We start from the raw sequence: 26,804 nt of genomic DNA on the forward strand, positions 1-26,804 counted from the left end.
AGATAGGTCTTGAGAGGTTTGTGAGCCTAAAAAGACATGGAGGAACCACTTAATGCCACAAGCACATTGTTCTAAATTATTTGGAATCAGTTAATTCCTCCCCATCTCCTAGCCGTGCCTGACACCAAAGGGGAGCCTCTAAATTTACAGGGAGTAGAAGGAAATCTACTCTTCTCTGCTCCTCTCTGGGTTGTTAGGGGACATAGGAACCCTCAGTTGTTTTCTGCTGAGCAACAGCCAAGTCCACCTTGGACTTAGACAGCTTGCCAAGTTGTTTGCCGGGAGGGACCTGATTTGTGAGCACTCCCAGGGTGTGCCAGGAAAAGGCTCCTACTGGTGCCAGAAGCTCTTACTGTCAATGCCCTACCTAGGCCCCCAAAACTCACCCCTTGCCCTCACCCCTTTTCCTTAAATGACGTGGTTCTTATCTCAGATCCCGATATAAAGCTCCTACAGCTACCTGGCCTGAGAAGCCAACTCAGACTCAGCCAACAGGTAAGTGGGCATTACAGGAGGAGGGCACCTCTAACATGCACTGTAAATCTAAAATCTTGGGGAAGATACAGCATGAGTTTCTGTCCAGGAGGTTTTAGCCATAATGAAACCTCAGTGGGATCCAAAGCTGTTTTTCGGTTACTGAGTCTATAATCCTCAAACTCTCAAGAGAACCTTTTAAAGGTATGGGTGTCTCAGAGGACCTTTCTGGTCTCAGAAATTCTAAGAGGAGGTTTTAAGGAAGGTAATAGGTGCTTTGCTCTCCATCTCTCAGAACCCCCGTCTCCGTGTTCTCCTATAGAGATTGTTGATTTGCCTCTTAAGCAAGAGATTCATTGCAGCTCAGCATGGCTCAGACGGGCTCATACTTCATGCTGATCTCCTGCCTGATGTTCCTGTCTCAGAGCCAAGGTAAGATCTTTTTTCCACCAACCAAGTCTAGCCCTGAAGACTTCACTCTATCCCCAAGCATACGGGTCTACTTGAAAAAAAAAAAAAAAAAAAAAAAGAGTAACCATTAAGGGTTGTTTTGTGGTGTTTAGTGATCTTTATTGCTGATCTCTTCACATTTATATACATCCACACCTCATTAAGGAGTTTGAGCTAGAATTTAAAATGACCCCTTATAAGCTACTGCTGCAGTTGGGATGAGTTAATCTGATTAGATTTATATACATGATGGTGGATTTGGGGATGTCTGTGTGTAGAGAGTCACTAATGGGGTGTAGAACTGAGGAGAGCCTTGTGTTCAGGGAAACCAAGACAGGCTTGAGAAAGCAGAAGACTTAGTTCTTAAAGGCAGAAGAGCCTGAGCTCCAGACATAAAAGGGAAACCGGAGACATGTTTCTTTAGCCAATTCATTCTGGGATTTTTTTGCCCTGATCAAATAAACCAAAGAGAGAAGATGTAGGATGCAGGAGCAAGAGTGAGCAGTCATTCCATAATAGACTAGATTATTCTGTTTCTATAAAGGAACCCCAGAAGCTCCTACCTCATCTTCAAGCCTTTTCCTTACCCCGAGAGCCTTCTTTAATTGTCTGTTCTTTTTCAGGCCAAGAGGCCCAGACAGACTTGCCCCAGGCCCGGATCAGCTGCCCAGAAGGCACCAATGCCTATCTCTCCTATTGCTACTATTTTAATGAAGACCGTGAGACCTGGGTTGATGCAGATGTGAGTGAGGAGAGCAGTGTGGGAAGGGAGGCTCATGAAGGGAGGGGAAGCTGCCACTCTCCAGTGTGTTCAGTGGCTGCAATGAGACGAGACTGAACCCCTCACTGTACTATCATCAGCCCCAAACTTTCCAGTCTACTTTATCCCATTATTCAGCACATTCCCAACACAAAGAACCTCGTGGTCAGTGACAGCATCATCAGGGACATTACTGTGCTGTCCTTTTTATGACCCATCTTCTTGGAGGACTCAGTATATCCCTCACACCCTCCTCCTCCACTGCGTGCTCCATTTTCTTCCCCAACAGCTCTACTGCCAGGACATGAATTCGGGCAACCTGGTGTCAGTGCTCACCCAGGCAGAGGGTGCCTTCGTGGCCTCACTGATTAAGGAGAGTGGCACTGATGACTTCAACGTCTGGACTGGCCTCCATGACCCCAAAAAGGTAGGCTGCAGCCTTCTTTATCTCCTAATGATCAGGTTTGAGAAGTAAGAAGGAGGTTCACGTTCTGGTCTCCTAAGTACCAGCTTTTGTCACTTTCCAGACCTCAAGCTGTTTACAGATCCTATAATGTCCTGTGTAGCAAGGTGCACTGTAGGTGATTAGAGATATAAGTGGAAAGCTGAATTTCCTAGGTGTCCTGGTCATTCATAAATAAACTTACTCTGTTTACAGTCAACAAAGCATCTATATGAACCAACTTCTTACCTATTTTGTTACTGTCAGCGTCATAAGAGAGACTAGATTGCTGACTATACAGAAAAGGAGACTTGTGGTAAAGAATCTACTGCTGTACTACTGGCATTTGGGAACCTGGTAGTACACTAAATAATATAATATATCAAAAACTAATGGTCAGCCAATGCTATGCTGGATATGAGGGTCCTAGGCCACAAAGACAAAAAATTAGGAACTACTTTTTAAGTGAGCTACTTTGGGTCTCTATGTCAAATTCATAACACTTATTTCTTGGTGAAACATGGTTAATGAGTTGGACATTTCAGGAAAGAAGTTTAGAGCAATAGCAAAGGAAAGGAAACAATATTTAGCAAGGTTTATTCTTCCCTTGTGTCTTAGTATGTTTCTGAGTGTGCACACAGGCCCAGTGATTCCATGAATTTTTGAGTGATCACTGCCTCTGTTCTGGCCCTTCCCCATCTAGAACCGCCGCTGGCACTGGAGCAGTGGGTCCCTGGTCTCCTACAAATCCTGGGACATTGGAGCCCCAAGCAGTGCTAATCCTGGCTACTGTGTGAGCCTGACCTCAAGTTCAGGTAAGAGAAAGAGAATCCATCCACCTGTTTCTGTTCTCTCCTGCTTAGCTCTAGGGATGGAACTGGGACTGGGATAGAGGAAAGGTGAACTCCTCATTAAGGAAATGGGTGTTTGGTTTTTGTCCTGAGTCCTAAAGCCAGGAGGGTCATACTCTTTCTGGTCTCCCAATTCTAACTCTTCTCATTGACTTATAGGATTCCGGAAATGGAAGGATGTGCCTTGTGAAGACAAGTTCTCCTTTGTCTGCAAGTTCAAAAACTAGAGGCTGCTGGAAAATAGATGTCTAGAACTGATCCAGCAATTACTACGGAGTCAAAAATTAAACCGGACCATCTCTCCAACTCAACTCAACCTGGACACTCTCTTCTCTGCTGAGTTTGCCTTGTTAATCTTCAGTACTTTTACCTAACCCAGTCTTTGGAACCCTAAATAATAAAAAATAAACATGTTTGCACTATTGTGCTGTCTTGCTGTGTCTGCTATTTCCACAGCTGATGCCTGGGTGGTTGAGATGAGAGTGATTACAACAAAGCTTGCTCTGGCCTATCCACTTTTAAAAAGTCCATCCACATACCATGCATATTGGAATTCAGTATTTATGAACATATGTGGCTTTGCTTATGACAATGCTAACAAGATGGAGATTGACCAAAAATTCACATGCTGGCATATCTCAAAGATATTTTGCATTCAGTTCCAGACCACTGTAATAAGGGTAATATCACAGAAAAGCAAGTTACACAGGTGGTTTTTTGTTTTTGTTTTTGTTGTTGTTGTTGTTTGTTTTTTTGCTTCCCAATGTATAGAAATGTTTTCTTTACACTATACTGTAATCTATTATATGAGCAATAACATTATGTCTGAAAAAGAAATATACATACTTTAATGAAATAGTACTTAATTGCTAAAAAATGCTAACAATCATCTGAGCCTTCAGCAAGTAGTATTCTTTTGCTGGTGAATGGTCTTCCCTCAATGTTGATGGCTGCTGCCTGAGCAGCGCAGTGGTTGCTGAAGGTTAGAGTGGTTGTGGAAGTTTCTTAAAATAAGACTACAATGAAGTTGGCCACATTGATTTGACTCTTTCTTCATGAATGATTTCTTTATAGCATGTCATATTATTTGATAGTATTTTTCCCACAGTAGAACTTCTTTTAAATTGGAATCGGCCTCTCCAAACCCTGCTGCTTCTTAATCAACTAAGTTTATATGTTGTTCTAAACCCTGTGTTGTCATTTTAACAATGTTCACAGCACCTTTGTCAAGAGTAGATTCCATATCAGGAAACCACTTTCTCTGCTCATCCATAAGAAGCTGCTCCTCATCCTTTCAAGTTTTATCATAAGATTGCAGCGATTCAGTCACCTCTTCATGCTGCATTTCTAATTTTAGTTCTCTTGATATTTCCACTACATTCACAGTTACTTCCTTCACAGAAATCTTGATCCTTTCAAAGTTATTCGTGAAGATTGGAATCAGCTTCTTCCGAACTCCTGTGAATAATGATATATTGACTTCCTCCCTTAAATCAAAAATGTTCTTAATAGCATCTAGAATAGTGTATTCTTTCCAGATGGTTTTCAATTTACTTTGCCCAGATCCATTGGAGGAATCACTATGTATGGCAACTATAGCCTTGTAACATGTATTTGTTAAATAATAAAAATTGAAAGGTGAAATTACTTTTTGATCCCTAGGCTGCAAAACAGATTTTATGTTAGAAGCAGGCATGAAAAAATCATAAATCTTCTTGCATAGATCTGTGTTCCTAGGCGACAAGGTGCATCATCAAGGTGCAATAATATTTTTGAAAAATCTTTTTTCCGATATACAGGTCTCAACAAGTAGAATTCAAATATTCAATAAACTATGCTATAAACAGATGCTCTCATCCAGGCTTTAGTGTCACTATCTTTATTATCTTAGCTAGATCCTCTGGATAACTTCTTAAAGCTTCTCCATCAACACTTGCTGCTTTACCTTGAGCTTTGATGTTATGGAGACAACTTCTGTCCTGCAACCTCATGAACCAGCCTCTGCTAGCTTCAGACTTTTCTTAGGCAGTTTCCTCAACTCTCTCAGCCTTCATAGAATGTTGCTGACTTTCTCCAAGTCAGCAATAAGGATGTGCTTTTAAAAATTATTTGTGTGTTCACTGGAATAACACTTTTAACTTTCTTCAAGAACTTTTCCTTTTTGTTCACAACTCGGCTGTTTGGGAGAAGAGACCTCATTTTTAGCCTATCTCAGTTTTGAACATGCCTTCCTCACTAAGACCAATCATTTCTAGCTCTTAATTTAACTCAAATGATGGGCAATTCTTCCTTTCACTTGAAGAATTAGAGGCCATGGGAAAGTTATTAATTGGCCTAATTTCAATATAATTGTGTCTCTGGGAATAGGGAGGCCAGAGAAAAGGGAGAGAGCTGGGGAAGTGACCAGTGAGCAGTCAGAACACACACATTTATTGATTAAGTTCATAATTGTAATGTTTCATCGAAGCCCAAAACAGTGATAATAGTAACATCAAAGATCACTGATCACAGATCACCATAACGGATGTAATAATAATAGTAAAGTTTTAAATACCGCAAAATTACCAAAATGTGACCCAAAGACTTGAGGTGAGTACGTGATATTGGAGAACGGCACTGATAGACTTGTTCAATGTAGAGTTGTTACAAACCTTCCATTAAAACAAAAACCAAAGGTACAGTATCTATCAAGCACAATAAAATGAGGTATGCTTGTGTTCACATAAACCCAGTTCAAGTTCCAGAAGAGATTGTTGATGGTCTACAGATGGCTGGAGTATTTGATATTCATGAGATATTTGTGTAGTTATGGTCTGAGGATGTCGCATCTTTGCTCCATATGCAAATTGAAGCCACAACGGAAATGGTAATTTAAGAAAGTTTCAGATCTAGAGTGCTGAATGCATAGTGGAATGACCTAGGGACTTGGAATCCAGCAACAGTTGTTACATGGCTCTCCTTGAATACATAGTAAATCAATAAATAGTTAAAATATCCAGACATACTTAGTTACCTTCTTGAAGATTATATCTCCAGATACAGCCAAATTCTGAAGTTTGGAGTCTAAAGAGATTAACAAATTAATTTTGTGAAGACTCAATTCAAATCATAACACCATCCATATCAATAATACCATACATGTGATTTGATAAAACAATTCAATCCAAAAACACAGGTTGTTCTATTAAAACAACCACCACAATAACAAAATCAAGATTCAATGATGTGGTATCTATAGGAAACCTGGCTTAAATTTACAGAGTTACTAAATGTTTTCTTTCAAGTGTTTGATAATTTTGTCTCTTAAATATAAATCTACATTTCATTTTGAATCAATCTCTATATACAGTGTAAGAGATAGAACCAAATGCATTCCTTAGCATATAGCTATTCACTTGTTCCAGCACCATTTGCTAAAGAGTATTCTTCCCTCTTGAATTTCCGTGATACAGTTGGCAACAAACAACTAACTATAAGCTTAAAAGTTTATTTCTGAAATCTGCATTCTATACCAGTGATAATTCATGTTTGTCATTATGACAATTCTACACAATCTTTATTACTTTAGCTTTGTAATAAGTTCTAAAATCTGAAACTGTAACTGTAAAAACTTGTGTTCTTTATCAAAATCGTTTTGTCTGTTCTTGACCAATATTGTTTTGGCTGTTCTGCATTTCCATACGAATATCAGTCAACTTGACAATTTCTGCAAGAGGAAGCTGGGACTTTGATGAGGATTAAGACAAGTCTATAGGTCAATTTAGAGGGTACTTTCACCTTAATATTTAGTCCCTGTTCCATGAACACAAACTCTCTTTTCACTTATTTAGGTCTTCTCTACTTTCACTTAACAATGTTTTGTAGTTTCTAGTGTACAAGATTTGCACTTCTTTTAAAATTTTTTCTTAAAATGTTATTTGTTTTGATATTATTATAATGAAAATGTTTTCTTGATATTATTTTAAATTGTTTATTCCTACCATGTGGTTTTTCCTAGAGAATATATCTTGTGTGCTCGAGAATGATGTGTATTTTGCTGACATTAGGTGAAGCATTCACTCTATATGTGTTTGTATGATTTAGTGAATTTAGAATATATTTAAAGTGTTCCACTTCCTTGTTGATCTTCTAAGTGTAATCTACCGATTACTAAAAGTGCTGCATTGAAGACTCAAACTACTACTGTTCAATCACCTCTTTCTCCCTTCACTCCTCCCAGATTTTGCTTTATGCATTTTGGGACTCTGTTCTTATTTGTACAGGGGTCTACAATTATTACACCTTTCTGAAAGACTAACCACTTTGTCATTATACAATGCTCCTCCTTCCCTTTAGTAACATTTTCTGCTTTAATGTCTAACATGTCTAGTAACATTTTTTGCTTTAATGTCTAACATGCCTGTCGTTAGAGCAGACACTCCAGTGTTCTTATGGTTGCTGTTTGTATGACATATCTTTTCCCAATTTTTTACTTTCAAACTACTGTATCTGTTTCATGAAAGGACCATATATGTGAAACAACTGGCAAATGAAGGAGGAGTTGAGAAGAGAAAGAACAAAGCAAACAAATCCAATTTGTCAGTAAGGGGTGATTTATTAAAGAACTTACAGACAGAAGCGTGGTCTTGGTGGCAGCAAGACAGGCAGATCTCTGAACCGTAACTTCCCAGGCCCAGTGCTTATACACCATAGGGAAAGGGGTGCATGATTTTAGGGACAATTAAAGGCAACTTTCCAGAACAAGGAAAAATGCTGTATGTGTCATAATTTGTAATTTGTATGATAATATCAAGGTTGTTTTGCTCTAAAGGAAAGATTTAGAGTGACTGCATATTCTTGCACCAAAGACAGTCAATTAAGCCAGGCACAGTGGCTCACACCTGTAAGCCTTTTGCTTGGGAAGCCAAGGTAAATGGATTGCTTTAGACAGAAGTTTGAGACTAACCTGGGCAATATGGTGAAACCCTGTCTCTACTAAAGATACAAAAATTAGCCGGATGTGGTGACATGAGGTACGCCTGTCATCCCAGCTACTGAGGAGGCTGAGGCAGGAGGATCACTTGAACCTAGGGAAGCAGAGACTGCAGCAAGCTGTGATCATGCCACTGCACTCCAGCCTGAGTGACAGGAGTGAGACCCTGTCTCAAAAAAAAAGAAAGAAAAAAAGACAGTAAATAAAGAATCAGGAGGTATTCCTGGGACTGTGGTTAAGCAGAAGTCAACATAGGAGATTAGCATCCAAGATGGAGTCACTTTTGTCTCCATACTCCACAACTCTAATCAGACTCTTATAATTTCACGCACCCACATGTTCCACAATGGTCCCTGAGCTGGGGATAGGGTAGTATGGGGGGCACTGCAGTCATTTTGATGGTGTGGGTAACACGTTACATCAATTTGTTTTCTACATGTAAGCAGAGGCTACAGCAGTACTATGAACAACAGGTGATGATACCTATGCTATGTATAAGAAACTGAATTAATAATGCCTTTTGCCACCATGTTCTCCAGGAGCCAAAAAAAAAAAAAAAAAAAAAAGGAGAGCCTTTGGGAGAAAAGGTAGAGTCAGAAAGAAAACACAGTTATTTGTTCATGCGTGTCCTGTAGGACTGAAGTTACATCGCTGGAATTATTAAGAATATTTGTTATTATATTATTCACTTATATATTATAATTATATCATATTAATTAATAATATAGTATAAATAATAATACATAATATTTAATATGAAAGTATTAAGAATATATACACGGCATTCAACCTTCATAATGGCACGAGTCCCCGCCTTGTGCAGCCATTAGGACATCTATTGCAGAAAAAGCAGAGAGTAACATGCCTTTCATTTTACACTACAAGGTAGAGGAAACATTCCCCAGTCAGACATTTCATAAAACATTTAGGTGAAGGAGACACAACTACTTTACATACAGCCTATTTACATATTTTAACTTTTCTAATTCTATTAACCTTTATATTTTTATATTCTAGGACCCAGGAACTTCTTTTCTCCATCCCCAGACCCTTTTACTTTTTTCTGTGGAAAAAGGATTTGGGTTCAGAGACTTAGGCTCTTTAATGTTGGGGGACTAGGAGGGGCTCCCTTTGTCCACTCAACCTTCAAACGTGTTGTATGAAGACCTTTGTTTTAATCCCACTAATTTCCATTTTATTCTTTCCATTTTTTAAAAATCATCTAAAGATTTTCGCCCTGCTGCCTGAATCCCATGTCTCTCCCGTTTCTTTTTCCTTTCAGTTTCATCCTTATCAATGTTTTCTTCATTCACCTTGTTTCTTAATATTTGTTTAAAATTTTCCACCTTTCTGAGATGAGTCCATTCACTCTCCCTCCTGCCTTTCCCCATTCTCTTGTTAATAAACTTGGTATTTTTATTAACATCTGTGAGACCCATTTGCTCAGACAGCAGATTTGATAAGGCTTCTTGAACTGATATTTAACTCTGCAGAGGTAAGGTCACATGACGTTCCCATGTAAAAGGGGTCACCTTAACCGCATCATTTACCCTGACCTAAGTAATGGGTGTACTCAGTGGCAAATATCCCTGTCATCATAAAGCCAGGCCCATGTGGCTTTCATAGAAAGTATATCAGCTTCTTCATCTAAAGTGCTTTACTTGGCATTTATAGGGAGAGCTGGACAGCTCCTTTCCTCAGGATAAACAGATCTCTCAATGGCTTTCATCCTGTCCACCAGGCTGGTAGTTCCCTTGGGAATGACCTCCTGTGTGTCTGGATCATTTATCCCCGTTTGCAATTGTTCAATAGTGAGCTGTGGGTCCTGCATCAACCCAAACCTGCTATTTCACTTTGAAGTGTTTGAAACCAAAGATATTGCTCCTGTATTAGTTACTCTCAGAATCCAATTAAGTTTTCTCAAAAAGCTAATGATGCTGATCTGCAACATGAAACAATTCTTTCTCACTGTATCCTCTTGTTTCAATAGTTACTGGTTGTTCCTTCTCCCATATCGATTACCTTTTTGGTAACCACTGGTCAGAGGTAGTCTCTTTTGTGCTGGAATAATCTTCCCTTTTGCATGCAGGTAGCTTTGAGGTTAGTGGCGTGAGTTCAGACAGGCCCACATCAAAACTTGCTCCAGCCTAAGTTCCACCCCAGCACTCTCTTTTATTTTCAAACTATAATGTATTACAATAACCAAGGCATTGAATGTTTTACTTTTTGCTTATTAGTTTTCATTTTCTTATGCATCCAGTGAATCAACTCCCTGGAAATTGCAAGGTATTGGAATGTGAGAGTGCTTGCTGCTATATCTTCAAAATGTCATTTTCCATTTCAATCAACCCTGCTACTTGGTGATTATACGGCATGTGAAATCTGTAGTCTATATCTTTTTCATATGCCCAATCTTGGACATCCCATCCAGTGAAACATATGTCTCCATTGTTATCAATGCATGGAGGGTATCCATACACGACACTGAATTTTTCCAAGCCCTTAATGATGGTTGTTTGGTTTGTCATTTTTCTGGGGATGGCCTGCAACAACCTCTTGGCAGTATCAACACATGCTAGTGCATGCTTTTTTTCCAAGATGCCTGACAGGGGTCTGACATAGTCTATCTGTCAGGTTTTTACATGAGCAGCTGTCCTGTGTGTGTGTGTGTGTGTGTGTGTGTGTGTGTGTGTGTATGTATTCACTTTGTTTCTGTCCATGCATTTGTGGGATATGGCAGGGGCAGCTCATTACTGTCACCACTAAAACTGCAGAGTAGAGAGCAATCTTATTCCCTTTGCTATTTGTCAGCACTCTCCTGCAATGTGATGCCCACTGTGTTTATAGACAAATCAGCTAGTTCAGATAATTGCAAGGGAGCTAGTGTTCTAATTTTTGCTAGAGTATCAGCTTCCATGTTTCCAGGAGGTGAATCTGACTGTTGTTGAAACATGATACACAGTTAAGCTCGGAGTGAGTTCTTGCAGCCTTTCCCAAATGTCTTTCCACATAGCAGCTCCCTATAAGAGTTTCAAAGCACATATCAGCCATCTTGGGCCCACTGGGCAAGCCAATTGTAAGACCTTTAAATATTGCCCAATTATCTGTACAGAGAACTATAGACAGTGGCTGATGGGTACAAACCAACCATGCACCTCAGAGTTCTTCCCACTGACTGCTTTGCTGCATTCCTATCTCAAACCAGATAGTATCTGCCCATGGTTGTACAGCTACTGCAATCCATATACAAGAGTTAGCTTTTGTCTATTGGAGCACCAAGCATTTTCAAGAATGGGGGCTGTGCCTTTGTGCATTATTGGAGGCATCTCCTGTGGGGGCTCCTCAATAAGGGCAGCACTGGTCCCATAGATAGCACTGGCTCCAAGATGGCATGTAGTTCATTCCCAAGAGACTCATGGGGAAGGCACTATGTTGTTGCAGGGATACATGCCACTTTTGTAAAGTGAGGCTTGGAGAATAGCTGATACAGGCCTGGGACACAACTCTTCTATCCAACTGATCCCCTCAGGCCTTATGTTCGCATGCAAAGACATTGGCACCTTGGGAAGGGGGGACCTGAGGCTTATGCCTGAGTCACTAATATTTTAGCCTTCTCAAATGCGTCTTCTTGTTCTTTATCCCAGCAACAACTAGATCCCTTCTTCACTAGTCAGTATAGAGCATGAAAACACTGTGCTAAAAGGGGAATGAAGCCTGCCAATATTCCAAAAGACCTAAGGAACTCTGTAACTGTTTAACTGCTTTTGGCATGGCAAACTGCATTTTATCAATGACTGTACATGGAATAAGGTATGTCTTACCCAACTAAGTAACCTCTAGGAACTTCTCAGCCAATCCTGGTCCTTGTACCGTTTGTGAGTTGATGGCGCATCCTCTGGACTGCAGAAGAGTGCACAATGCATGGAGGTGCTGTTGTAGCAATAGCAAGTCCTCAGAAGTTGGCATGATATCATTGTTACAATGAAACTGTTTAACAGTAGGTGGATTCTGTGAGTCGGGGTGCAAAGCGCTATTTTGGTATTATTTGCTCTATCACTTAGATTATGTTAGGCATAGTGATGTGTATCTCTGGAACCATCTTATTTAGTTCCTGGTAGTCTACTTTCATGATCCAGGTGCCATCAGGTTTTCTTACTGGCCGTACGGGACTCTAGAAAGGACTCTGGAATGGCCATATAACATTAACTCTGGCCATCTCCTGCATGGTGTCTGTCATTTCTTTTATCTCACCAGGAAGATAGTATTGTTTCACATTAATAAACACAGTGGAGGAGGAAGGTGTACCAGTTCCCATTTTGCTTACCCTCTTAAAATAGCTTTTATCACCCAAACTCATGGGCCAATTCCCTCACAGACATTTGTAAAGTGCATTCTAAGTGGACTGAAGATGTTTTCTGGAATAAATGAGATAAAAACATATAATAAGTGGGGGTACTCTGCCCAATACAAAGAAGGAAAGGAGTTTGTTTCACTCAGATTGTTCGCCCCCCTTAACCATCCACAGCTGCTCACTTACCAGGATGTCTCTCTTTGGGTTTCCATGGATTATGGTGCATTTTTCACCTGTGTCTACTAAAGCTAAACCTTTCTGCTTGTGGTGCATTTTTCACCTGTGTCTACTAAAGCTAAACCTTTTTGCTTGTTTTTTGGACTTCAATAGATTGTGAGATCCATGTGGGGCCTCTGTTTGCGCCCTATTGCTGGCAGGTAGAGGTAACAGTCTCTAGGCTGGGGAGGAGTCGCCCCTGGAATGCTGAGAGATTGGGGTTCTTTTATGTGAAGTTTCCTCTTCTTCTCCCTATTATGGTGGGGGACTAGGAAGTAGTCCAACATGTTGATCAGGTGCCAGGTTTTTCCAAAGGCCCCCTAGTACAGTATTGTGTTTCTGATCTATTTTTTGTCTTCTCCAGCTGAGATCAGATCATACCATATCTGCTTCCTGGTAATCCTAACTAGCCCATTCATTCCTTCCATTTTTAATCTGGCAGACTTGGCTTCTCCTTCTCCACCCCCTCCCCACCCCCCACCCCACAAACTTTTTTTTTTTAGTAACCAGACAGACCTTATCTCTTTCCTTTTCATTTTCTCCAAGATTAGCTACAGCTTCCTCATGTAATATATATCTTGTCCCACAAGAGGGATTAAGAGGCATAGGAAAAAATCATACCAGTTCCAGGGGTGGTGGGGACCAGGCAGCTTGCAACAACTTCTTATTATTATATATTTCTTTTGCCCATGGTAAACACAGCCTTATCTGATCCTGCAAATTGCTGATCATAGATGGCCTGAGCATGCCCAACACCTTTGAATTTGTCCTTGTTTCCTCCAGAGTTCACCATGCCAGAGTTTGACCCAGAAATTCCCCTACATTTGGCCAAGCCTCTGTCACAGCCAGGATAATCTGATCTATGAGACTATGCTTTCTCTCAACAGTTCCAGCACTATGCAACATCATCTCAAAGGGGATTGAGTGGTTACAGTACTCATTTTATCAGCTTCACTTTCTGCTAAGAAGATGCCATCCACACTAAGGTTTCTTAGCTGCATCATCTATGTGGCTCAGCTTTCTATTGGCTGCTGTTTGAAAGTTTTCACTATGTTCAATAATTCTGCCAAGGTGTAATTTTGGACATTGAAGTTTTCCTGAAAAGGTTGTCCATTACTGCCTGGCTGCAGGCGTTGGGCTTGTGTTTTCCATTGCATGAGAGGTCTTGCTCTCAAAAGGGAAGGATAATTATCCTCCTCCTGAGGTATGTCTTCATCTCACTCACTAATTGGTTTCTAAGGACAACAAGTCTTAATATTCCAGTCCAATTTAGGAAGAAAAGCTTGCACTTTTGTCCAACACAGCTCTTTCCCACCTAACTGTACAAAGCAGCAGGCTAAGGGTGCCAGGTGAATATCCTGAGTTTTGAGCTTATCTGCCAGACTAGATGCAAACATGGACACGGAGGTCCTCATATCCTTTTCTAACTGTAATTCTTCCTCTAGTCTTCGTACCTTCACCTCAGCTGCTAACTATACTTCTGTGGTCATCCCCACAATCCGTAACAGTGGCCAACCCTCTGTCTCAGCCACCTGGTGGACCTTCTTATCCCAGCGAGCTGTAAGACTCTCTACTAACGAGCATTCTAGACCCTCCAGCATTTTCAGGGCATCCCTGTACTCACATGATGGTCCACAGGCATCTAGAAAGTAGGCAACACCACCTCACGTCGATGAGGGGGACCCTCCAGGATTTCCTCCACACATGCTTCCTGCCTTTTGCCCATACTTTGGTTCTTGGACCCCTCTTGACTGACTCCCCAGGTGTTTCATAAATGACCACATATGCAAAGCAAACACCAAACACAAAAGGAGCCAAGAAACTAAAGAATGAGGTGGAAAAGTCCAGTTCGTCAGTACAGGGTGATTTGCTAGGGAACGTACAAACAGAAGCATGGTCTTGGCGGCCATAGGACAGGGAGATCTCCACACTGTTACTCCCTGGCCCCAAGGTTTATGTACCACAGGGAAAGAGTGCACATGCTCTATAGAGACAGTTAGAGGCAACCCTTCCAAACAGACAAGAATGCTGTGTTCACTATAGCCTATAATTTGTGCAAAGACCTCAAGGTTGTTTTTATCTAATGGCAAGATTTCTAGTAAGTATGTGTTCTTACCCTAAGGATGGTAAATAATGTAGGAATTAGGAAGCATTCCCAGGACTGGGGCTAATCAAAAGTCAGCATGGCAGATCAGCACCCAAGATGGAGTCACTTTCATCTCCATGGTGTCTTTGAATCTAAGTCAATTTATTCATAATTTATAAATAGATTTTGTTATTGTTGTTTTAATTCACACTGACGATATGTGCCTTTGATTGCATTGTTTTATTAAATCATGGGTAATGGTATTATTGATGCTGTTGGTGTAATGGAATGAATGGTGTTCCCACAAAATTAATTCATTGAAGTCCTAATATCAGTACTTCAGAATTTAACAGTATATGAAGATAGGATTACAAAATAAGTATGCCTGAATATTTTGTTAATCTAATTTATTATTCATTTAGCCATTCATTCCAGGAGTGCCATTTAACCAACATTGCTGGCCACCAAGCCTCTAGTCATTCCAACACCAATGCATTCAACACTGTAGATCTGACAATTCTCAAATTATCACTTCAGTCATAGCTTCAACTTATATAACAAAGCACAGGTGTGCCCTCTTCAGACCACAGGTATGTGAACCCCTTTAGAGTACCAAACCCTCCAGTCACTTGTAAATCAACAATAATAGTCTCTCTGACACTGGGTCCATGGAACTATGTGGGTGGTGAGTGAAATCCTTATCTTCTTAACATTGTCATAAGCCAGGCCACCATATGTTCATAAACCCTTGAGTCCAACATGCGTGATATGTGGACAAAGTTTTTAAAAGTGAATGGGCCAATGCAAACTCTAGAGTGCTACAATCACTCCCATCCCAAGTACCCAGGCATTAGGTGGGGAGATAGTGGACATACAAGACAGCCCCATGGGGGAAACATGTTTATTTTTACTGTTTAGGGCTCCAGAGATTGAGGTAGGTAAAGATACTAAAGGTCAGTGATGCAAATTCAGCAGAGAAGAGATGTCCGGATTGATTTCGAGAGAGATGGTTCAGTTTAATTCTTTTACTCCATAGTAACCCGTAGACCAATTCTAGACATCCATTTTACAATTGCCTCCAGTATTTGAACTTGCAAAAAAAGGAGAACTTCTCCTTACAAGAATCTTCCTTCCATTTCTTGAATCCTATAAGCCAATGAGAAGATTCAGGCTGAGGGGACCAGAATGTGTTACCCTCCTGGCTACAGGACTCAGCAAAAATAAAGAGGAAACACTCCTCCATTTCCTGAATGAAGAGCTCACTCTTCCTCTATCCCAGTCCCCAGGTCGATCCTCAGAGATAAATAGGAAAAGATGGCAATAAGTGTGTGGATTCTGTGCCTCTCACCTGAACTTGGAGCCAGGCTAGCACAGTAGGCAGTATTGACACAGCTTGGGGCTCCGGTGTCCCAGGATTTGTAGGAGACCAGGGACCCACTGCTCCAGTGCCAATGGCAGTTCTAGATGGGGAAGGGCCAGAACAGGGGCAGACATGACTCAGAAAGAGATGGAAACACCCGGTTTGTGTTCACACTCAGAAACAGGTCAAGACTATAGGACAAGAGTAAACCTTCCTTTTTCTCTAAGTGTCATATTATTTCCTCCACATTTTCTCTAAGCTGCTTCCTTCCTGGAATGTTCACCTACCTCTCTGTGTCCTGCCAAACATGAAGTGTTCTAAATTTGCCACAGAGAACAATGAAACCTCATTATTGAAACTGGTTCTTGGTCTTTCTTTCCTGAGGTCCCAAAAGTTCATACCCAGCATAGCATTAGATGGCCATTAGTTGTTGATATATTATTTATATCAACCTTGCGGTTCCCGATTGCCAGCAGTAGATACTCCTCCTCTATTCTCTTTTTCTATATGGTCTACAAAAGTCTATTCTATAACACAGATGATAACACAATAGATAAGAGGTACATAATAGATACTTAAAGATGCTCCCTAGAAGTAGACAGAATGAGTATATACGTGAATGCCTGAAACACACAGGAAATTCAGCCTTAAGCTTGTCTCTAAGAACCTATAGAAAACTGAAACTTAATATCCTTTACGTTATAGGATTTATAGAGAGGTTGCTTTTATCATAATATGGTAAAAACTAGTGCTTGAGGAACCAGACATCGGATCTCCATCTTCCCTCTGGAACCTGATAATCAGGAGGTAGAAGATGCAGCAGACTGACCCGGTGGGAATCATAGAGGCCAATCCAGACATTGCCATCCTTGGCACCACTCTCTTTAATCAGCAAAGCCACAAAGGTAACCTCAGCCTGGGTGAGGATAGATACCAGGAATCTGGAAACTATACAAACTCAGTAACCCAAAATAACTTTGGCTCCTACTGAGGCTTTGTTACTGCTGACACCTCTTGGACAGATAATGCTGTATCTTCCCCAAGATTTTAGATTACAGCCCTGGTGAAAGGTGCTCTTCTCCTATAATGCCCACTTACCTGTTGGCTGAATCTGAGGTGGCTTTTCAGGCCAGGTAATGATAGAGATTTATAACAAGGTCTGAGAGAAGAGCCACAGTATTTAAGCCAGGGGTGGAGCAAGGAGTGAGAGACAGCGATCCTACACAGGGCATTGACAGTAAGAGATTCTGGCATCAAGAGGAGCTCTTCCTGGCATATCCTGGGAATGGCCACAGATGAAGTCCTTTCCCCCAAACTGGAAAACTTTCCAAGTTCAAGGCAGACTTTGCCCTTGCTCAGCAGAAACCAGATGTCCTATCCAGTAGCCCTGAAGATCCAGCAAGCAGCTGAGACCTTCCAGGAATCTTGGCAGCTGTTATGCAGGCTAGGCCAGCAGTAGTAGAGGCAGACAGAGTGAGAACCTAGAGCAGGGCCATCTTTGAGACACAAGGACAAGGGAGCTGCTGAATGGTTATGGAGCATCCCTGTTGGGAGCAGTGGGACAAATAGAGTTTAAAATATTGGTAACTTAATTGACTTATCCAATACCATACTATGGAAGAAAATGGAGCTAAAACTCAATTCTTGTTTTTTTCTCCTTCTTATTCTAGTATACTGTTTTGTTTTGTTTTGTTTTGTTGTTTGCTCATTTTGGTCTCTGAGCACCCTCCCACTTGCAGGTTCTGTCAGTCCATGTATGGTCAGTCCTTCTGTACTGTCCATTTCCTGACAAGACCACTGCCTGCATCACCCTGTTATAACCTTCATGTACTTCTCAAACCATTCATGCATTTCAATTTTGACTGTCCCACAAGTGGCTAAAAAGCCCATACTTTTCTTCCTCTGTTGAGCACACTTTTAAGAGGATTAAGATCACTCTATCTTTTGCAAAAGGGGCTCCAGGTTCTTTCTAAGAATCTCCCTTATTGGATTTGCTGGCTTGCCTTCTGATCCTACCATCTGGTAGAATTTCCTATTGGTTCTTTTCAACATTGGCATTTTCTCTGCTTAGTCAATTAAAGAACACAATAGGACCAGACCTAAGAATTCTCCTTCACGTCGTCTCCTTAGCATAGATTAAAATAGCCTTAGAATACACCAGAAGATAGGTTAAGATCTGTTCATTGAAATTTTAGAGGTACCAGGTCTTAGATCTTAGGAAAAGGTAATTATAACTCACAAGAGGATTCCAGACTAATCCCCATATATGTTTTTCCCCTGTAAAGTCAGTTTATTCGTTTAAGTTGGCTGTGTGACAAATTTTCACTCTCATTCAGGTTATTGACTGAATTCAGTTCCTTGTAGTTGTAGAGTTGTAGCACTGAGGTTCCCACTTCCTTGCTGGCTATCAGCTTAGGTGCCAGTCTCAGCTAGATTCCTTGGCACAAGAACCCCTCCATCTTCTAAGCTAGCAACAAGACAGTGAATTCTTTTTGACCTTTGAATTTCTTGACTTCCCCTTATGCTACCAGTCAGAGAAAATTATCTGCTTTCAAATGGCTCATGTGATTAGACTGGGCCCCTCCAGGAATCTCCCAAAATCTCCTTTCTTATTGATGCATAGCCAATGAATTAGTAACCATTGTATCTTCAAGAATCCCTTTTGCCATATAATATAACATAGTTGTGGTTTCTCAATCTCATCCTATTTACAGGTTCTACTCACATTCATAGGGCACACATATATAAGATCAAGGGTCATGGGGGTCATAATTCTGCATAGCACAGCACGGCAAATAATTCATGCTCCCCTGCGATGAACCTCACTGAAACTCGTGTAAGGGGAACAATTACTCTATTTCCCACGTGAAAGAACCAAAAGACTTGATACCTAAGACATTTCCTCTGGACTTTCATGTTCATACCCTTTCAGCTAATGTCCCCGCCCTTTCAGCTAACGTCCCCCTCCTCCAACTAATCCCCACTTATATAATACTTCAACCCCTTAAATATTATCTTCACATCTTTTGAGTAAATTCAAATTACTCAGTTTATGACTGCTAATCCTCAAGAACAGTCCCTCTATTCTTGATAGTGGCCGAAGTACCCTTGCTAAAGCCCCATAAAACATTTCACCCTCCTGCCCCAAGTCAGAATGGCCCTTGGGACTCTTCTTAGGCCAAGAACATTTTCAAATAAAGTCTTATGCTACTGACGCTTTGTTCGATTTTCCTCCAGTGTTTGGTAGGCTATCCCATCTAGGTTTGTGTAAGTACAGTCTTTGACGTTCATGTGAAAATGCATTCACCTAAGGACACATTTTTTAGAACATATCCCCATCGTTAAATAATCCATAATTGTATTCTCTGGCACTTCATACTCAAAATGTTCAAAGATTCCAACTATTTAATGGTCAGCATTTTAAAAGTTGTTACAAAGATGGATTTAGAAATATAGATAAATTATTTTAAAAAAGGAAGAATCCTAAAATTTATTTTCCTAAGTATTATTGAGGATAGGCTAATAAAAACTTCGACTGTATAACCCCAAATTTTAGTAATGCTCTGGTTGATTTTCTTCCACACTTGTTTTCTTACAAGATTCTAGAATCTGTGACCCTCTTGAACTCCATAGTATTTGATACTTGCAAATGTTTTGGTAGGACATTTGTTTAACCTTCAGGTTTCCTTTGGGGAGACATTCTTAGAAAGCTGAGCTGTTCCTGGGCCAGGCGCAGTGGCTCACACCTCTAATCCCAGGACTTTGGGAGGCTGAGGTGGGCAGATCACGAGGTCAGCAGTTCAAGACCAGCCTGGTCAACATGGCGAAACCCCTCTCTACTAAAAATACAAAAATTAGCCAGGCACAGTGGCAGGCACCTGTAATCCCAGCTACTTGGGAGGCTGAGGCAGGAGAATTGCTTCAATCTGGGAGGCAGAGGTTGCAGTGAGGGGAGATGCACCACTGCACTCCAGTCTGGGTGACAGAGCAAGACTGTGTCTCAAGAAAAGGAAAAGAAAGCTGAGATTCTTTTCTTCCAATGAGCTTCAAGTGAAAATCATTTAATTTCATGTCAAGAATTACAAAGGCTCTGAGATTTGTACCTTACTTGCAAGGTAAGGCAGACTCCCACAGTTTGATTGATACTGGCAAAAGACAAAGGACTTTTTGTTACTCATGGTACAGTAAACAGCACAAGCAGCAGCACACTCACCCTAGGTCCTGTTACTCTAAGTCTCACAGAAGTGACATCGATGGGCCAGACATATGCCTTCACATTGAGTGGGTTATGTTATAGGGGAGAAATACCCCCTGTAATTATATTATGAGAGTTTAGAGAACCTGAATCACTTTTAATGGGAAACAAGCAAGCCTACCCTTTGCTTCAGAGGGAGACTCCTTTATTGTACCTGGGAGTAAGTATGTCTGTCTTCACTATGAATGGAAACTTTCAAGACTATAAGCAAACCTACCCTTTGCTCTGGAGGAAGATTTCTACTTTTAAAGGTTTTTCACTAGCCAAACATTCTTGAAAAGGTAGTCTAGAAAAAAATGGCAGTAAGTGCCTCTGCTTGCAAGAAGTGGAGAAACATGAGAGAGACACAGACAATAGTCTCTCAACTCTGCTCTGAACATTATTTTCTCTCTTCATAAAACAAGAGGGCTCTTTATACTTAGAGTAGTCTATGACTTTTAGCAAAAGATGATTGGTAAGGATTTAATTGTCTGAGGAAAGGTCTGTGGGAAGTTGGCAGCAGAGAGACAAGCTTTTGAAAATCTTTAAAATGATGGAATTGAAGAAGGAATGCAAAAGAATTATACAACTGGAAAACTTTTCTCATCCCTATCATAAATTTCAAGTAGCACCTAAGACATTACATGCACATTCTACAGACAGCATCTCTGGCTAACATTTTCTTGATAGAATACCTCTTGGTTTCTAAATACCTCAACTCCACACAATGTTTATGTTCCTCAGTGCAACATTTTTTTCAGCCAAAGCTTATATAGAAATATTTTATATATGCATCTCCAAATAACAATGTAAGTATTTTAATACAATTATAAGTGGGCTAAATCTCTAGTTACATTTCAAGTACAATGAATGAAGAAACAGAATCATGTATACTTTGAAAAGAATACTGATGGTCAATAAAGGGGTCCTGGTCATGTGTCATACATGTTGCTGGTGTAAAAAGAGATGCATTGGACCACGACATTTCATACAAAAAAATGGTTTTTAAGAAACACATTATTCATCTACCAATAGGAGAGCTAACTTTTAAAGAATTTTTCATTTCAGCATGATATTTTGCCGTTTATGTATAGATGTTTATATGATTTTGAGAATTGGTTGAGGGTTTGTGGTGAACACCTACTATATTAGATTTTTAAACACAAATAATGAAATACAAGCTCTTACTATTTTGAGATATGTTGCATCGATACCGAATTTACTGAGAGTTTTTAGCATGAAGGGCTGTTGAATTCTCCCAAAGCCTTTTCTTAATCTGTTGACATAATCATGTGGTTTTTGTCTTCGGTTCTTTTATATGCTGGATTATGTTTATTGATTTGTGTATGTTGAACCAGCCTTGCATCCCAGGGATGAAGCCCACTTGATCATGGTGGATAAGCTTTTGATGTGCTGCTGGATCTGGTTTGCTAGTGTTTTATTGAGGATTTTAGCATCGATGTTCATCAGGGATATTGGTCTAAAATTCTCTTTTTTTTCTTTTTTTTTGGTTGTGTCTCTGCCAGACATAATGATACATATGTAACAAACCTGCAAGTTGTGCACATGTACCCTAGAACTTAAAGTATAATAAAAAATAAATAAATTTTAAAAAAAAGAATTTTTCTTTGGGTGATGCCACAAATCTTGATTTTCTGCCCTGGATAAAGCAATAAAATGGGTTAGAAAAGTCCACACCAATTGTACTTGGGTAAGCTCTTATTTTAAAAAATATTTAATTGACAAATACAGACTGTGTGTGTGTACACACACACATATATCTATAGAAAAAGAGGGAATCCTCCCTAACTCATTTTATGAAGCCAACGTCATCCTGATACCAAAGTCTGGCAGAGACTATTCTATTGATTGGAATAGTTTCAGAAGGAATGGTACCAGCTCCTCCTTATATCTCTGCTAGAATTTGGTGTGAATCCCTCTGGTCCTGGACTTTTTTGATTCGTAGGATAGTTTCTTAATCCTGAGTTCTAGTTTGATTGCACTGTGATCTAAGAGACAGTTTGTTATAATTTCTGTTCTTTTACATTTGCTGAGGAGTACTTTACTTCCAATTATGTGGTCAATTTTGGAATAAGTGTGATGTGTTGCTGAGAAGAATGTACATTCTGTTGATTTGGGGTGGAGAGTTCTGTAGATGTCTATTAGGTCCACTTGGTGCAGAGCTGAGTTCAATTCCTGGATATCCTTGTTAACTTTCTGTCTCATTGATCTGCCTAATGTTGACAGTAGGGTGTTAAAGTCTCCCATTATTATTGTGTGGGAGTCTAAGTCTCTTTGTAAATCTCTAAGGACTTGCTTTATGAATCTGGGTGCTCCTGTATTGGGTGCATATATATTTGGGATAGTTAGCTCTTCCTGTTGAATTGATCCCTTTACTGGTCTGTAATGGCCTTCTTTGTCTCTTTTGATCTTTGATGGTTTAAAGTCTGTTTTATCAGAGACTAGGATTGCAACGCTTGCCTTTTTTTGTTTTCCATTTGCTTGTTAGATCTTCCTCCATCCTTTTATTTTGAGCCTATGTGTGTCTCTGCACGTGAGATGGGTCTCCTGAATACAGCACACTGATGGGTCTTGACTCTTTATCCAATTTGCCAGTCTGTGTCTTTTAATTGGAGCATTTAGTCCATTTACATTTAAGGTTAATATTGTTAGGTGTGAATTTGATCCTGTTACTATTATGTTAGCTGGTTATTTTGCACATTAGTTGATGCAGTTTCTTCCTAGCCTTGATGGTCTTTGCCTTTTGCCATGTTTTTGCAGTGGCTGTTACCAGTTGTTCCTTTCCATGTTTAGTGCTTCCTTCAGGAGCTCTTGTAAGGCAGGCCTGGTGGTGATAAAATCTCTCAGCATTTTCTTGTCTATAAAGGATTTTATTTCTCCTTCACTTATGAAACTTAGTTTGACTGGATATGAAATTCTGGGTTGAAAATTCTTGTCTTAAAGAATGTCGAATATTGGCCCCCACTCTCTTCTGGCTGGAGAGCTTCTGCTGAGAGATCTGCTGTTAGTCTGATGGGCTTCCCTTTGTGGGTAACCTGACCTTTCCCTTTGGCTGCCCTTATCATTGTTTCCTTCATTTCAACTTTGGTGAATTTGATAATTATGTGTCTTGGAGTTGCTCTTCTTGAGGAGTGTCTTTGTGGCGTTCTCTGTATTTCCTGAATTTGAATGTTGGCCTGCCTTGCTAGGTTGGGGAAATTCTCCTGGATAATATCCTGCAGAGTGTTTTCCAACTTGGTTCCATTCTCCCCATCACTTTCAGGGACACCAATCAGATGTAGATTTGGTCTTTTCACATAGTCCCATATTTCGTGGAGGCTTTGCTTATTTCTTTTCACTCTTTTTTCTCTAAACTTCTCTTCTCACTTCATTTCATTCATGTGATCTTCAATCACTGATACCCTTTCTTCCAGTTGATCGAATTGGTTACTGAAGCTTGTGCATTTGTCACATAGTTCTCGTGCCATGGTTTTCAGCTCTATGAGGTTATTTAAGGACTTCTCTACACTGGTTATTCTAGTTAATCATTCATCTAATCTTTTTTCAATGTTTTTAGCTTCTTTGCCATGGGTTTGAACTTGTTCCTTTAGCTCGGAGAAGTTTGATCATCTGAAGCCTTTTTATCTCAACTTTTCAAAGTCATTCTCCATCCAGCTTTGTTCTGTTGCTGGCGAGGAGCTGCATTCCTTTGGAAGGGGAGAGATTCTCTGATTTTAGAATTTTCAGCTTTTCTGCTCTGTTTTTTCTCCATCTTTGTGGTTTTATCTACTTTTGGTCTTTGATGATGGTGACATACAGATGGGATTTTGGTGTGGATGTCCTTTCTGTTTCTTAGTTTTCCTTCTCACAGCCAGGACCCTCAGCTGCAGGTCTGTTCGAGTTTGCTGGAGGTCCACTCTAGACCCTGTTTGCCTGGGTATCAGCAGCAGAGGCTGTGGAAGAGTGAATATTGCTGAACGGCAAATGTTGCTGCCTGATCATTCCTCTGGAAGCTTTGTCTCAGAGGGGTACCCAGCCGCGTGAGATGTCAGTCTGTCCCTACTGGGGGGTGCCTCCCAGTTAAGCCACTCGGGGGTCAGGGACCCACTTGAGGAGGCAGTCTGTCTGTTCTCAGATCTCAGCTCCATGCTAGGAGAACCACTACTCTCTTCAAAGCTGTCAGACAGGGACATTTAAATCTGCAGAGGTATATGTTGCCTTTTGTTTGGCCATGCCCTGTCCCCAGAAGTGGAGTCTATAGAGGCAGGCAGACCTCCTTGAGCTGTGGTGGGCTCCACCCAGTTGGAGCTTCCTGGCCACTTTGTTTACCTATTCAAGCCTCAGCAATGGTGGACACCCCTCCCCCAGCCTCACTGCTGCCTTGCAGTTAGATCTCAGGCTGCTGTGCTAGTAATGAGGGAGGCCCTGTGGGCGTGAGACCCTCCAAGCCAAGCACAGGATATAATCTCCTGGTGTGCCGTTTGCTTAGACCCTTGGAAAAGCTCAGTATTAGAGTGGGAGTGACCTGATTTTCCAGGTGCTGTGTGTCACGGTTTCCCTTGGCTAGGAAAGGGAATTCCCTTACCCTTGTGCTTCCCAGGTGAGGCAATGCCTCGCCCTGCTTTGGCTCTCACTGGGTGGGCTGCACCACTGTCCTGTACCCACTTTCCAACACGCCCCAGTGAGAAGAACCTGCTACCTCAGTTGGAAATGCAGAAATCACCCATCTTCTGTGTCGTTCACACTGGGAGCTGTAGCCTGAAGCTGTTCCTATTCAGCCATCTTAGAACTGCCCCCGGCAAATTATTTTAAACTGATAGAAAACTGTTTCCACCAAAAATGCTAAATAGGTTTTCACTCAAGATAGTCTATCTTGGAAAGAGTAAAAGAAATGTAACATTGATTTTAACAATTGGCACTGCCTATTCAATGCATATATTTATTTGGGAAGGAATACCTTTCCAGGACAATGTTATAGTGTTCCTGTTACATATGGGTAACATTGTCAGTGGTCTCATGTGATAACTTCTTTTCCATGTCAGAGAAGTGGTTGAGTAAAATTTTTTTCTGCTTAGAAACATGTAGGTATTAATAGAAATCCCGGTGGACATTAAGGTCATCTCAACCCCCAGAATAAGTTTTATGGCCCAAAGACAGAAAATCTACTGGAGTCTTTTCTTTCAAGTGCCTTCCAGAGACAGGACAACATATACTGTGATGTACCAGCGCTGATAGTCAGTTTGCTAGCCAATCATGGTGAGGTAAGTGCAGAAAGATACTAGAAAATGTCACAACTTCACAGATTACATTCATGTTTGTCAAAATTGGTTAAAAAAAAAAAAAGAAAAGAAAAGCTTGCATTTTGATGATCTGTTTTCAATTTGATTTTATTTATTTTAAATTTATTTTACAGATATATCTTATGATAGATGATTGAAAATTAAAAAACAAAAAAACTTCACCTCTAAAAGTTTCAGAAGGACTGTGTGTTAAAAAATTACTTTTCATTTTTTAATTGACAAATTAAAATTGTATATATTTATGATGTTCAACATGATGTTTTGAAATATATACATTGTGAAATGCCTAAATCAAGTTGTTAACAGATTTATTACCTCACATAGTTAACATTTTTTTGTAAGAACATTTAATATGTTGTTATTAACTACAGTCACTTTGTTTTACAATTGGTTTCTTCCGTTTACTTTGTTATACAATTGGTCTCTTCCATTTATTCCTCCTGTCTAATTGAAATTGTGTATCCTTCAACAAATACCTCCTCAATAACCCCCACTCCAGCCCATAGTAACCACAGGATTTTACATAGAGGTGAGATCACACAGTATTTGTCTTTCTGTGCTTGGATTATTTCACTTAATATAACATTCTCCAAGTTCATCTATGTTGTCACAAATGACAGGACTTCCTTTATTTTTAAGGCTGAATAGCATTCCATTTTGTATGTATATACTTTTCTTTATATAGTCATCTGTTGATTGACACTGAATTTGACTCCATATCTTAACTATTGTAAGGTTTTAGTGAACATGGGAGTGAAGATATCTTTTGACATATGGATGTCATTTCTTTCTTTTATTTTTTTTTTTTTTGAGATGGAGTCTTGCTCTGTTGCCCAGGCTGGAGTGCAGTGGCGTGATCTCGGCTCACTGCAAGCTTCTCCTCCTGGGTTCATGCCATTCTCCTGCCTCAGCCTCCCGAGTACCTGGGACTACAGGCACCCACCACCAAACCTGGTTAATTTCTTGTACTTTTAGTAGAGATGGGGTTTCACCATGTTAGCCAGGATGGTCTCAATCTCTTTTCGTGATCCGCCCACCTCAGCCTCCCAAAGTGCTGGGATTTGAAGTCATTTCTTTTGCATATATACCCAGAAATGGATTCACTGGATTATACAGTAATTCGTTATTAATCTTTTGAGGAAACTCCACAGCGTTTTAAATAATTGCTATTGTAATTTACATTACCACCAATACTATACAAATATCCCCTTTCCCCTGAATTCTTGCCAACAACTGTACCTTTTATTTTTAATTATAGCCATCGTAACCAGTATGAGGTGAGATGACATTGCGGTTTTAATTTGAATT

The 26,804-nt window shown here is 40.3% G+C and overlaps 1 protein-coding gene across 2 annotated transcripts; it reads left to right on the forward strand.

The window, feature by feature from the left end:
- The first annotated feature begins 336 nt into the window (after positions 1-336).
- Positions 337-3,401, forward strand: LOC108536732 (lithostathine-1-alpha). Of its 2 annotated transcripts, none has more exons than XM_017883737.1 (6): positions 337-495; positions 797-906; positions 1,548-1,666; positions 1,974-2,111; positions 2,830-2,941; positions 3,137-3,401. In XM_017883737.1, the coding sequence occupies exons 2-6, from the start codon at positions 843-845 to the stop codon at positions 3,202-3,204; spliced, it is 501 nt and encodes a 166-aa protein (XP_017739226.1). In that variant the 5' UTR covers positions 337-495; positions 797-842; the 3' UTR covers positions 3,205-3,401. The 2 variants fall into 2 exon arrangements, with proteins under 2 accessions (XP_017739226.1, XP_017739227.1); XM_017883738.1 differs by having other exon boundaries at positions 385-495; positions 770-906.
- The last annotated feature ends 23,403 nt before the right edge of the window (positions 3,402-26,804 follow it).

Source organism: Rhinopithecus bieti, unplaced genomic scaffold, assembly GCF_001698545.2.
Source record: "Rhinopithecus bieti isolate Rb0 unplaced genomic scaffold, ASM169854v2 scaffold_14400, whole genome shotgun sequence".
Lineage (NCBI taxonomy): Eukaryota > Metazoa > Chordata > Mammalia > Primates > Cercopithecidae > Rhinopithecus > Rhinopithecus bieti.

What these genes read in the sequence shown, in the direction of transcription:
- LOC108536732 (XM_017883737.1), top strand. Translation starts at nt 843, where the DNA reads ATGGCTCAGACGGGCTCATACTTCATGCTGATCTCCTGCCTGATGTTC. An exon ending in GTTCCTGTCTCAGAGCCAAG is followed by an intron (nt 907 to 1,547) that starts GTAAGATCTTTT and finishes GTTCTTTTTCAG; the next exon opens with GCCAAGAGGCCCAGACAGAC. An exon ending in GAGCCTGACCTCAAGTTCAG is followed by an intron (nt 2,942 to 3,136) that starts GTAAGAGAAAGA and finishes ATTGACTTATAG; the next exon opens with GATTCCGGAAATGGAAGGAT.